We start from the raw sequence: 13,499 nt of genomic DNA, 5'->3' as shown, positions 1-13,499 counted from the left end.
GCTGGCTCCCAGAGTCAAAGATTGGAGTGATCTAGTAGATCACTGGTCGAGATAACACCAGAGGGGAACGTCACACAGTCACTGCATTTTAAAATTAGCATTTGAAAACTTTGCTTCCTGTTTATTGGTGATACTTCTGCAGATTCATTTCTCGGGACATTTCAGCTAAATGGACCATGCTTTTGAAAACAAGGAAGCTGTGCAAAATCTAGATTTACCAAGCATCAGAATCTTGCAATCATTTTTTTTTACTTTATTAAATCATTTTGGATGCTCAATATTTGTTTTTCAGTATACAGTATCTTATTAATTTTTTTTATCTTCATTAACAGTTACTGTACTGTTTCTTCAGAAAAGAGCCTGAAGTGGATGGACAATATGTATAGCAAATGTGCTGAAGGTCAAAACATGACTTCATCCACACCGAACTTGGAACCAAAATTTACATTGGTTGTTTTGGTATTACTGGCAGTTCTAATGGTTTTGATAGCTCTTATTACAGTGCTTGGAAATGGCTTGGTTGTCCTGGCTTTTTTGGTGAACAAAGATCTTCGGCATCGAAGTAATTATTTATTTCTTAATCTTGCTATTTCAGACTTTCTAGTCGGTAAGTTACGATAATGAAGCAAATGTAATATTCATTTTATAGTTTATGGCAAAGAAAGATTTATTTCATTATGTTGTTTCTCTTAAGCAAGTTTCCTGAACATATGCCTAAGATCAGATAATGGGATGGAAGCTGCATAAAGTACTTTAGCAGGCTATTAGTTCTCAGAAATGTATTAGAAAGAGAAACCAATCTTTTAGCAATGTGAAAGATGTTTGCTTCAGAAAAGAGAGCAACTATTCTATGTAGAATGGATGTGAAACCATTGCTGCTTAGGGATTATTGTTTGTAACTGGTTTTAATTAACCTCTACTCATCTTTAAAACTTGGAATTTTGCTTTTCATCATAGATTGTCAGATGGAGCACAGTATATATTAACCAGTAGATCTTGTATATATTGCAAATTCCATTCAGTTTTTCTGTATTTGGTTGAAATTATCTAGTAGTCAAAAGTTTAAGAATTACTGATTATTTTTTCCAGGAGTACATACGCTACATCATTCCATTTACTGAGTCAGCCAACTGACTAATGCTAGGCAGTTTTTGCAAGTATTCTACTGTTCATCTCTGTATCTGGCTGCAGGCTTAAGGACATATGAAAAGAATAAATAATCAATTATTAATCATTTCAGTGGGTTGATGCCACACACACACACACACACACACACACACACACACACACACACACACACACACACCTTCTTTTAAAAAACTATGCTTGAAATAAATTAAAATTGATTGTTGGAATCCAAAATTATACCACTATAGCATTTAAACAAATATGTAGAAGAGTTATCATTGGTAGAAGAGAATTAAATCATTGTGAACGCAGAACAATAGTTTTTAACAAGAGTTAATATTTCAAGAATGTTACATATTTTTCGAAGACACAACTGAATTTTCTGTAATTAACATATTTACATCCTGCTTATTTTACTTAAGCAATAACACAAGATCAGCAATGAAGTTCTGGGTGATTATTGTGTGCCCCAGGTGGTATTCAGAGGCATGAGGCTGCAGACGTAGGGCTACAGCCACAAAAAGGATATAAGCTCCTCGCTGCAATCCCTGTCTTTAGGTGTCCTGCTGCCCACCGGATCTTCAGCCCCCAATTAGGTGTCTAGGCTCCCTATACAATGCATGGGGTGAGACGGGTGCCTAGGAATGGGATTCTCAGAAGCCAGCACACTGAGCAAGAAACCACTTAAGCTAATGAGGAGTGAAATGCGGAAGAGAGGAGTGTGATTTAAATTCCATCCCTCGAAGGGGATGAGGCACCTAGGTCTGGATCAAAGGCGGGCACCTAACTCCACTTGAGATTCACAGCTGTGAACCCTTCCTGGAGTTAGGCACCTAAACAGGTCAGAGATTGAGAGAAACCTATCTCAGAATGCTCTATAGCCCAGTGGTTAGGGCACAGAAACAGGAAACTGAGGTTCAAGTCCTTGCTCTGAATCAGGCAGCGTTCTGAGAATCAGATCTGAGTTGCAGTCTCCCATGAGTGATCTAACCACTGGCGTATTGTGTATAATTGGGAGTGATAGTTCCTCCTCTGTTTTGGACAGGGCCTGATGCAGTAGGCTTGCTTGTAGGCAGCCTCTCACAATGCCTATTGGATCAGGCCCCATAGGTGAGGTAGGGAGGGGAATGCAGCTTCAGGATCCCAGGGAGGCTTAAGTGTGAGCTGGGCATCAGAACTTAGGTGACTTTGCACATGCATACCAGTAGAAATGTAGGTGCCATGGGGACTTTGCTCATGGAAACTTAGGCACCTCAGGAATTTAGGCACCTAAAGTGGCAGTTAGGCACCTTAAATCCCTTTGTGGATCTAGACCAGAGGTTGGCAAACTTTTTGGCCCGAGGGCCACATCTGGGTATGGAAATTGTCGGGGGTCCATGAATGCTCATGAAAAAAATTGGGGTTGGGGCGCAGGAGGGGGTGAGGGCTCTAGCTGGGGGTGTGGGCGCTGTGGTGGGGCCAAAAATGAGTAGTTCCGGGTGCGGGAAGGAGCTCTGGGCTGGGGCAGGGAATTGGGGTGCAGCGGGGAGGGGGATGGCTTTGGCCGGAGGTGCGGGCTCTGGGCTGGGGATGAGGGATTTGGGGTGTAGGAGGGTGCTCCAGGCTGGGACCAAGGGGTTCGGAGGGTGGAAGGGGGATCAGGGCTGGGACAGGGGGTTGGGGCACAGTGGGGGTGAGGGCTCTGGCTGGGGATGTGGGCTCTGGGCTGTGGCCAGAAATGAGGAGTTCAGGGTGCAGGAGAGGGCTCTGGGTTGGGGCAGGGGGCTGGGGTGTGGGAGAAGGATCAGGGATGCAGCAGGGGGTTGGGGCACAGGAGGGGGTCAGGGGTGCGGGCTCCGGGGTTACCTCAAGCAGCTCCTGGAAGCAGCAGCATGTCCCCACTCCAGCTCCTATGCGGAGGTGCAACTAGGCGGCTCTGCGCACTGCCTCGTCAGCAGGTGCCGCCCCTGCAGCTCCTATTGGCCGCAGTTCCTGGCCAAAGGGAGCTGCAGGGGTAGTGCTTGGGGTGGGGGCAGTGCACGGAGCTCCCTGGATGCCCCTAAACACAAGACCCGGAGGGGGGACATGCTGCTGCTTCTGGGAGCCTCGGCACGCATGCACAGAGCAGCATCCGACCCTGGTCCCTGGCTGGAGTGTGGGAGCAGGGCAAGCCCCAGACCCCGTTCCCCAGCAGGAGCTTGAGGGCCAGATTAAACTGGCTGGAGGGTTGGATGTGGCCCCCAGGCCATAGTTTGCCCACCCCAATCTAGATCCTAGTGCTCGAGTATACTGTACTGATGAGTAAGGGAGCACTAGGAATGCAAAGTGTCATATTGCTGTAATACATTTTAAAAGGAACTAGTCTTTGCTCCTCTGAGCAAAGGATTTGAAAACATGCTCAGAACAAAACAGCATTAATGTGGATAATTTAAATGTTAGGTTTATGACATACACAATATATACTCCTATAATATGCACTGTTCGGGAAGAGGGGCATTTTCAGTGCTGGGAATTAGCTGAAGAGCTCCCATGAAGGGGGTTCTGTTTCTGATCCCACCCAGACTTCAGGCCCTGGAGCTATCAGGCTGAGAATGCTGTAGATAGTGTGTACTCAATCCACTGGAGAGAAGGGAACTCTTCTCAGCTTTCAACCGTAACCCCACTGGCCATATAAGAAGCAGTGTTTGTAGACTCCAAAGGAATGGTGGCTGAGATGGGAGGTTTCAGAGATAAGAATGGGAGCGTGCTCATAAGTTGCACATAAGTATTTCAGAGGGATTTAATGAGGCTTTATGCTGAGCCTCTGCCAGGAGTGAATTTCATCCCCCAAAGAATAATATAGGATCAGTTCATGCCGTACAATTTGGCAGTGCTACCTATTACAAACAGTATACAAATTATATGAACTCTGTATGTCAAAATGTGTTGCCAACATTATCCATGCACAGAATAGAGATTAATGGTGACAGACAGTCATTATTAATGTAAATTAATCAAATGGTTCTGTATGCAAATTATAGAAGTTGACACGTACCAGCTGGATATTTATTAAGAGAGACTGTAAGGACCTTAATGTGAGTTGTGTGCAACTCACTGTTTCCAACAGTATTACCATGGTCTTGTATAGTAGCACATGCTACTTCAAGGCAACTTATTTAATTTACTATGTGGTGGTAGCGTCCTACCGAAATATTATCCTTCAGTAATGTGACACACTGGCAGGTATTGCAGCAAATTTATATGAGTTGTAGAGGAACCTTATTAATATAAGACTTTGCAAGCATTGTCCAGTGGGATCACCACACGCACTGAAGTATAGTTATAGGGCAGGAGGCAGAGTCAAAATATTTCTTTTTCAATTAATTAGAAAGCCCCCTGATTTTTAAAAAAGTAGGAACCTAACGTTAGGTTCCTAAATCCATACAGCCATCTAAATAATTGTCCTAGTTTTCAGAAGTGCTGAGCACCCAGCAGCTCCTACTGAGGTCAATACTATTTTAGGTGAGTAGTTTATGTATGTGTAGGGTGATCTCAATGGGATTCACTTGGCCATTCAACTCTTTTAAAACTCAGACCACTTATTATCATGTCTAAATATTATACAGCAGCTTAACGTTGTAGTTATGTTCCTGAAAAATGTGACTTTAAGTGAAATGATGTTAAGTGAATCCAATTTCCCCATAAGAATTAATGTAAGTGAGGGGATTAGGTTCCAGGGAAATTTTTTTCACCAGACAAAAGTCTATATTAAATAAATATATATATATACACACACACACAGACTAACAATTTAATACTGTACACAGCAATGATGATTGTGAAGCATGGTTGAGGTGGAGAAGTCAGAGGGTGGAAGAGGGTGGGATATTTCCCAGGGAATGACTTACTGCTAAATGATGAACTAGCACTTGGCTGAGCCCTCAAGGGTTAACACATTGTGGTTAATGTAGCCTCACACTCTACAAGGCTACAGAAATGGAGGGAGGGGAGACAGCATGGCAGACAGAGACAGAGACACACACCCCGTGTGTGTGAGAGAGATGTGCATTGCCCCTTTAAGTACGCTATCCCCACTCTAAGTACATTGCCTTTTTAAGTAAATCAGCAAGTTGAGACAGCAGCTGCTGCCAGCAAGCTCCCTCAGTCCTGAGCCCTGTTGTGTTCACCCCCTGCTCTGTGGAGATGGAGTAAGTGGGGGGCAAGAGCAGAAGGGAGGGGGACACCCTGACATTAGCCCACCTGTCCTCTTCCTCCTCTCCCCTCGCACAGCAAGCAGGAGGCTCCCGGGAGCAGCTCCAAGGCAGAGGCAGGAGCAGCACATGGCAGTGTGGGGAGGGACAGCTGAACTGCTGGCAGTTGATAGCCTGCTGGGCAGCTGCCACACAGGGAACCAAGCCCCCACCAACTAGCTCCAATGGGCTGCTCTTTCTGCAAGCAGTGGACAAAGCAGGCAGCTGCCATTTTTGAAACTTTTGGTTTAGGAGTTTAGAGAGGGCACCATATTTTGAGGTGTCATAAATGTCCTGATGGGGGCAGCTTGATTTTCAGCTAGTTCACAAGATAGCATTTTCTGCAGACCAGTGCTTTCCATTTTCCAGTGCAATCCAGAGTCATTAGTTCACTGAACCAGGAGAAGGAGAACCTCCTACTGAGACATCTATACCACTTCAAGCAGTGCCCAATGCAAGTTCCAAATATGTAGCACCTCTTTTCATCAGAGTTGTTGTCAGAGTTGTTGTCAGAGTGCTACTGGTGTGGTGCTCTGCTTTCTCCAATGTTGATATCACTTGGCTGCGTGCGTGTGTTCCCTCTGTGTGCTGCCCCAGCTCTGCGCAGATAGCTGACACAGCAAACCCGACGAGAACCCCCAATAACCACAGAGTCTAGTAAGATGCAAAGTCACGTTGACTAGGTTTATTGCGACCTCGGACACAATGGCAGTTCCCTGTAGGTTTCTTAGCCTAATTCAGGGCATACTACGAGAAAGTGCCTCTTGGCAATGGACTCAGCTCAGTCAGTGGTGGGACTTTCCACTGCCCCCTCGGCTGGACAAAGACACCGCCCCAGGGATGCATTCTTATACACAGGTACAAACAAGTTACACATCACACCTGACGTATTGAGGTGCAACCCCTCTACACAGCAAGGTACAACCCCTTTACGTAGTAAGGTGCCGCCTCTCACCTTGTACATGTTGGTTCGATCAAAACAACTCTATCCATCATATTACCCTTTTGCCCCTGTCATTGGGATGGGCCAGCCTGTTCTTTGTTATCTGTATGGAATGTGCAAGTATGTGAATGTTCTGATATCTAGTGTTCAGTACCTTTTAGGTACGTATCTTCTTGCAGCATCAGCCCTTTCCTTGCCAGCTTCTGTGAGCAGGGCCTGCCTCTGGCTCACAGATTAACTTTGCTTTATGTTAGCAAAGTCTTGACCATTACTTTAGTTTAGGCCTTAGGCCTCATACCAGGCCTCTGATACCAAGGTTTATATCTTAGGGCCTCCTCTTACTACCCCACAATCAGATACTCTTTTCATCAGAGTATTTGTCATTCCACTTTAGCCTTTAAAACCTTGGGCATCAGTCCTGCATCCCTTTACCAATGGCCTTCCATCTAATTCTGGAACTGGCATAGAGGTGAAACCAAGAATGTCCATGTTGATATCCAGGGTATTGGACTCCACATTGACCACCTTCCCATCTGTAGTTGCTGTTCCATATTTCAGGCCTTCTGCACAGACCTGGTCTTCTCAGTGGTTGACAGTTTTTTTTAGAGACTTTTGTTTCTAGGTCTAAGTAGAGAGCTCCAAGTCCCCTCAGGCTGCCTTAATGTTTCCTACTCTCCTTTCAAATTTCCTGTGGGCCTGAAATCTTCTGAGTCAGTATGAAGTGTTAGAAACAGACAACTCACATCTTGTGCAACCTGTTTGCTAACTAAGGATGAGAGATTGCAAATGAGGCCACCATTTTCAAACTTACATGTATAAAGATAGGTTCTTAAATCCATATTGAGGCATCTAAATAAAAGAACCTGATTTTTCAGAGGTCCTAAACATCATCTAATCCCACTGTAGATGATGGGAAGTACAGGTGTTCATCATCTTTGAAAAGCAGACTTAAGTGCCTACATGTGATTTTAGGAACCTAAATTTAGGTTCAGCATGGGTGTTGACACTGCTTCATGTGTGTTCCAGTCTAATACCTTATCAGCTCAGTGCCAAAAAGGGGATTATGATCAGTGGAAAATGCTAGGCTGAGTATATATAGGAAACTATAGAATCTTTTAATCTTTTGTTGTTGGCTGCGTTCGCTGTTCCCAGCCAATGGGAGCTGTGGGAAGTGGTGGGCCACAGAGACGTGCTGACTGCCGCTTCCCGCAGCTCCCATTAGCTGGGAAAGGTGAACCATGGCCACTGGGAGCTGCGGGGGGCCTTGCCTGTGGACAGGTAATGTCAGCAAAATGTCTCATGGCCCGCAATCAGATTACCCTGATGGGCCACAGGTTGCCCATCACTGGCTAGCTACTCTTTCCTTTAAGTTGTGATCCAAGTCTGGAAAATACTAATAATAAGTACTATATTATGTCTGCCAGAGAATTAACAGTGCATAAAAACATTGTGGAGAGCAAGTGTAAGGAACCCGTTAACTAATTTCATGAGAACGCAAGAACTTCAATCTATAAATTCCAATCTGACATTTTTTTAACTGGGTACCACAAAAATTGTTCTGTGTTCTTGTGAGTACCATCTGCACTCCTGACTATAAAAACTTGATTGTTTATTTATGATTTTTCTCTATAGGTGCATTCTGTATCCCCCTGTATATCCCTTACGTCCTGACAGGCAAGTGGATGTTTGGAAGACTTCTCTGCAAACTCTGGCTAGTTATAGACTATCTTATGTGCACAGCTTCAGCATTTAGCATTGTCCTTATCAGCTATGATCGGTTCCTGTCAGTTACCAAAGCAGTAAGTAGAACATTCATAGTTAGCATTGCATGTCTCATGATGTTTAGATGTAATTGTGTATTTATGATAATACTTAACACTTATATAACACTTTTCATCCATAGATTGGAAGGTACTTTACAAAGGTGGATAAGCATTATCCAACAAAGAATTTAAGTGATTCATCCAAAGTCACACACAATTAGTAAATGGCAGAATTGGAAATAGATTTCCAGACTCCCAGGCCAGTGACTTTGGCTAAGCTAAATTATAGGTGGCACATGTAATAATGCCTATAGTTAAGGTTGCCTGACATTATAAGATCCTATTTTCATGTAACTTATAACTTTGCCAAACTTTTACCATCCAGGCTGAAGTTTTCTGTGTTGGCTGTCTTCCCCAGGGTGAATTTTTTTTGCTGTTGTTGAAAGTTTCAGCTAACAGTTCAGCCATTTCTCAGAATAAGGTTAGGGACAATACTTTGTTTTGACAACGTTAAAAAATTCTTGAGTATTTAATTGAGAAGCTCTAGATCCTCTGTTCATTGGAGCAGAGACTTGAAAATTGGTATGAGGGTTGCCGTGCTTTCAGGAGTGTGTTTTTTGCTATTCCTGTGAAAATTGGTCCAACTTAAGAGCCTCTGAAAATCTGTTTGCACAGGCTCGATAGAGAGTTGTTAGTTTGGCAACTAAATTCTCTGACAATTCTGTCTACAGTGAACATCTTGTAGGGGTGAAGCAGGTCTTCTACTGCAATTGCTGCATACAGATGCTGGGAGCTGCTGTGGCACTAGAGCTGAGAGTGGGGAGACTGTCTCTCCTGTGCTCTGAATGAGGAGGAGGAAGCTGCTTGCCTAGCAGGCAGACTTGTGGAAAATCAGGCCTGGAGCAGTGGCAAGCGGGGAGGCTGGGACAAGGGCGAGGGAGAAGTTGAGGATGGGAGATTGGGCTGGAATGAGGAGCTTGGGGAATGAAGACCTGAAAGAGGGTGGTGATGGAGAGACAGGGCCTGAGATGAGTGGAGGAACGGGGAAAGTGAGACAAGGAGCTAAATGGAGGGTCAGGTGAGATTGGTATTGGGAAATGGAGCCAAGTAAGAGGCTGGAGTGAGTGGAAGTGTTGGATGAGGATCTAAGGGAGGGCAGGAGGACTGAACCAAGGACAGACTGGAGCGGCCAAGGACAGAAGGGTCTGTAACCACCTTAGTACATCTACCACCTGGGATAAAGCCCATATTTCCTGAGTCCCAACATTTCTCTGCGGACAGCAAATGTCCGTGAAACCCACTGGCAAAGTGGATCTCACCTCCCCCTAGTGTCTGGTCCATATAGAGGATGACAGCCTAATACTGATATCACTTATTGTGTTAGCTTAAGGGGCTGTGTGCTTTGGATCTAAAGGTTCCAACCCTTTTGATGACCCATGTGGGTGTCAATATAATGCCCCATGATGGAATTCTGTTTTTTTTTTCAGTTTGCTTTTTAAAAAACCTATGAAATTGCACACAAAACCCCTATATTTAATGAGCATTAAAGTTGCAGAATCTAGCCCTCAAAGTTAGGAGAAATGCATGTGTGTATATGCATTATGACACAATCTTTAATTATATGATCACAGGCTATTTTTTCTTCTGGATCTGTGCCTCATTCAATGCACAGTATGGCTGTTGCTCAGAAAAGGAATCAGGGTTGTGTAGTGAAGGAGGCTGTCTGCAGGACCTCTGTCTCCTTTGTTGCAGAAGTTGGAAGGTGTGTACTATTTGCAGATCTGGGACAGGTGGGTGTAGGCCTGCCCAAAACCAAAGGCCCACACCCTCTGCTAAGAGGGAGGATTGGAAGGTGTATCGTGGATGGGGCAGGTGATGGCAGGAATAGAAAGGAGGGTCTCCCAGTTAAGGAAGTTGAATGCTGTCCTGGGAATGTGGATTCTATCCCTGCCTCTGCCACAGAGCTCATATGTGATACTAGGCAAGTCGCTTACACCAGACTTTTCATAGGTGGTCACTTAACTGTGTATTCTGTGTCCCAAATTGAGACACCTGGGATCTGATTTGCAGAGTCCTGAGCACTCGCAGCTATAGTTGAAGTCAATGCGAGCTGTACTTTGAACAGATAAAGTATTATAAAATGGACGGTTCTCTGAAAAAAAACAAAACAAAACAGTCTATAGGCATTTTGGACTGAGCACCCAAAACTGGATGCTTTTGCCATTGTCTCTGTGCCTCAGCTCCCCATCTGTAAAAAAGGAATAATAATAATACCATCTCACTTCGCAGGTGAAGCACTCAGATACTACTATAGTGATTAGCACCACAGACAAGCCCATAAGGAAATTACTAATTCTGTCTTCAGAGCAGGGTTTGAATAATGTGCAGTAAATATTATCTGGGGCCAGTCACTGAAAAATGAGCAAAAAACCCCCAAATATTGAAAGCTGCTCATTCAGGAAGTATCATACATCCTGTGCACTGAGTGAGTTGGGGTCTTGTGGAAAAAATAGTATGAGATAATGTAATTAAAGACTATGTCATAGTGCTTACACGCAAGGGATCTGAATTGAGGTTGCACTGGCAACTTTTTTTTGCTGCTGGATACTTAAAAAAAATAAAATCTGGTAAGGCATAAAAACCTAAACAACTAAAGGAATCTGAGCGCCATTTAAATGATAAAGAAAGCACCATAACACAACATCTAAACGATTGAATTTCCTTCCTTTAAGAAATATAAGGGGATCTGGGGGGGGATACATTTTATTTTGTGGCAAAGAAAAACAAATATTCACATTTAGATACTATCTAGTGCTTGGAAGCAGTCATGGTTACATTTCTATTACAGTGGGAGTAACCACCCCCACCCCCAACTCTTAGTTCACCTCTGAGATTCAATGTTTTCATGAATCAGAAGCTGACTCCTTGTTATTTCCTTATTGTAGTGGTGATGCCATCAAACCATTTCCTATTATTCATTCATTCCAGTGAATGGTGTATCCATCTCAAATGTTTCCCCCCCAAATCTCAAGCATACAGTATGCTATAGTGCTTGAGCTCAAGATTAATAAAGTTTTTCAGGGCTTTATATAAACACAGATGTTCTGGACATCTGGAGACCTACAGTACAAATATTATTCTTAATTTCCCAGAAAGTACTTACAATTTTACAAAGTACTTACACTAGTTATAAAAAGAACACAATGTATGACTGACATGGAGTCTTTTAATTTTACTTCTAGGTGACATATAGGATTCAACAGGGAATGATGTCAAAGACTGTTGTTAAGATGGTGGCAGTCTGGGTTTTTGCATTCTTAATCTATGGCCCCGCAATCCTCATTTGGGATCATGTGGCTGGCTACAGCATCATACTCGATGGAGAATGCAATGCTGAATTCTACTACAACTGGTACTTTCTCCTGTGTGCTTCAACCTTTGAATTCTTCACACCTTGTATCTCTGTGGCCTATTTCAACATGCACATCTACCGGGATATACAAAAACGCAAGAGAAACAGGCTCCAGAGCACAGTCAACATCAGCAAACAGGTGTCTGTACCTCCAACAGGAAACAATGTCTTGATGGCTGACCATTGCTCTTTGAAGGAAGACGTTTCTTCTCCTGATTCAGAAACAGAGGACAGTCTTTCTACTTCCAGGACACAGGTGCAGTCAGCGGTGACTGATGGTTCACATCAGTCCAGAGGCTATTCCATAACCCCTGACAATGATCAGTCAGTAGCCCTGACAGCGAAGACCAGGTCAAAATTGAACAGGGACAAAAAAATTGCTAAGTCACTTGCCATAATTGTCTGTGTCTTTGCCATTTGCTGGGCACCATATTCATTACTTATGATAATTCGCGCAGCCTGCTGTGGAGAGTGTGTCAACCAAGTCTTGTATGAAATAACATTTTGGCTTTTGTGGCTTAATTCCTCTGTAAATCCTTTCCTCTACCCTCTCTGCCATGTTAGGTTTCGGAAGGCTTTCATGAAAATATTGTGGCCAAAAAGGTTTGTGATATAGCCACCAGCCCTGTCAGTCTCTTCTTAGCAGGGCCGGCTCCAGACTCCAGCGCGCCAAGCGTGTGCTTGGGGCGGCGTCCTGCGGGAGGGCGGCAGGTGGCTCTGGTGGACCTCCCGCAGGCATGCCTGCGGAAGGTCCGCTGCTCCCGCGGCTCTGGTGGACGTCTGCAGGAGGTCCACCGGAACCGCGGGACCGGCGACCGGCAGAGCGCCCCCCGCAGCGTGCCGCCCTGCTTGGGGCAGCGGAAATCCTAGAGCCGCCCCTGCTTCTTAGAGAGCCAAACTAGAAGACTTACAACAGAAGCTCCTCCACCTTATTTTAGTTAAGCTTGTTCTGATCTCATCTTCAATAATATAGTAGATATGTTTGTTTCATAGATGGCATTAGTCAAGGATGCAATATGTAAATTTGCCAATAGTTTGATAATTTTCAATGCATTAGTTTCCTTTTCTCTTCATAGTACCATGTAAAATTCAACAGCAACTTTTGCCTGATTGTGCACTATCCCTTTAATTTATGAATTTTATTCACAGGCACAGAGCAGGATCCCTTTCTTTTATTAATACTGTTTATTTAAAATTGGGACAACACGAGGCATATATTTTCAAAGGCCGCTACAAAAGTGTCCCTGGGAAAAAGACTGTAGAAGCAAAATTAAAGCAGGGCAAATGTTTTAGTCAGGTTTAAGGATAGAGTGAAGTATAACCCTAACCCTAATAACGCGAGAGTTGTAAGAGATGCTGCTTCACGCCTCACTTCTCGCCTCTCTTTAGTTGATAAGAATGGAATGCTGATTTAAGCAGGAACCTTGAGATAAGGTAGTGTCTGGAGGGAGTTTGTATAAACAAAGGATAACCGTTAGCTGCTTGATGTATGTAACGGGAAGGTATAAATGCTTGTCTTATGCTGCTTGTACAGTGAAGATCTGCCTAAGGTCAGGGGGGCCCCCTGTCCAACCACAGGCTTCCCTTGCAATTGCTCTCAATAAACTGTTTCTGACTTGTTGCTAACAAACGCAGAGTGAGGACTGGTTTTCTTTCACAATTTGGTGCCATGACTTGGATGGCAACACCCGGCTGATACAGTGGCAATCACTTTGAACCCCAAGGCACCAGACAAGAGGTAAGAGACCTTTTGAAATCTCTAATGGGGTTCGGAGGAGGACTGCCTGTGGGGCCATCTTGGGTTCATGCCATGTGAACTTATTGATTTTGCAACAAGGACAGATGCAAAGCGGTGCTGAGGAGATTGCCGTGTCAAATAAGGGAAAGGTTATGATAAGTCCAGACGTAAGGAATTAAGGTTATGGTTAAACGAGATGTATCCAGGTATGGAGGAAATGAATAAGACTGAGTGAATGAGTGAAGAATGAATGCTGCTGACCAGGTCTAAGACTTAAGCTGACTCTAGCCGCCTCAGGGCTACCCCA

The 13,499-nt window shown here is 44.1% G+C and overlaps 1 protein-coding gene across 1 annotated transcript; it reads left to right on the top strand.

Moving 5' to 3' along the window:
* Window positions 1-258: 258 nt before the first annotated feature.
* Window positions 259-12,146, top strand: HRH4 (histamine receptor H4). The gene is made up of 3 exons (XM_045006984.1): window positions 259-607; window positions 7,912-8,078; window positions 11,285-12,146. The coding sequence occupies exons 1-3, from the start codon at window positions 271-273 to the stop codon at window positions 12,068-12,070; spliced, it is 1,290 nt and encodes a 429-aa protein (XP_044862919.1). The 5' UTR covers window positions 259-270; the 3' UTR covers window positions 12,071-12,146.
* Window positions 12,147-13,499: the final 1,353 nt, after the last annotated feature.

This window comes from Mauremys mutica, chromosome 2 (assembly GCF_020497125.1).
Source record: "Mauremys mutica isolate MM-2020 ecotype Southern chromosome 2, ASM2049712v1, whole genome shotgun sequence".
NCBI classification, from domain to species: Eukaryota; Metazoa; Chordata; order Testudines; family Geoemydidae; genus Mauremys; species Mauremys mutica.
The sequence above is the reverse complement of the archived record's forward strand: the minus strand, read 5'-3'. Positions and strand labels throughout refer to the sequence as shown.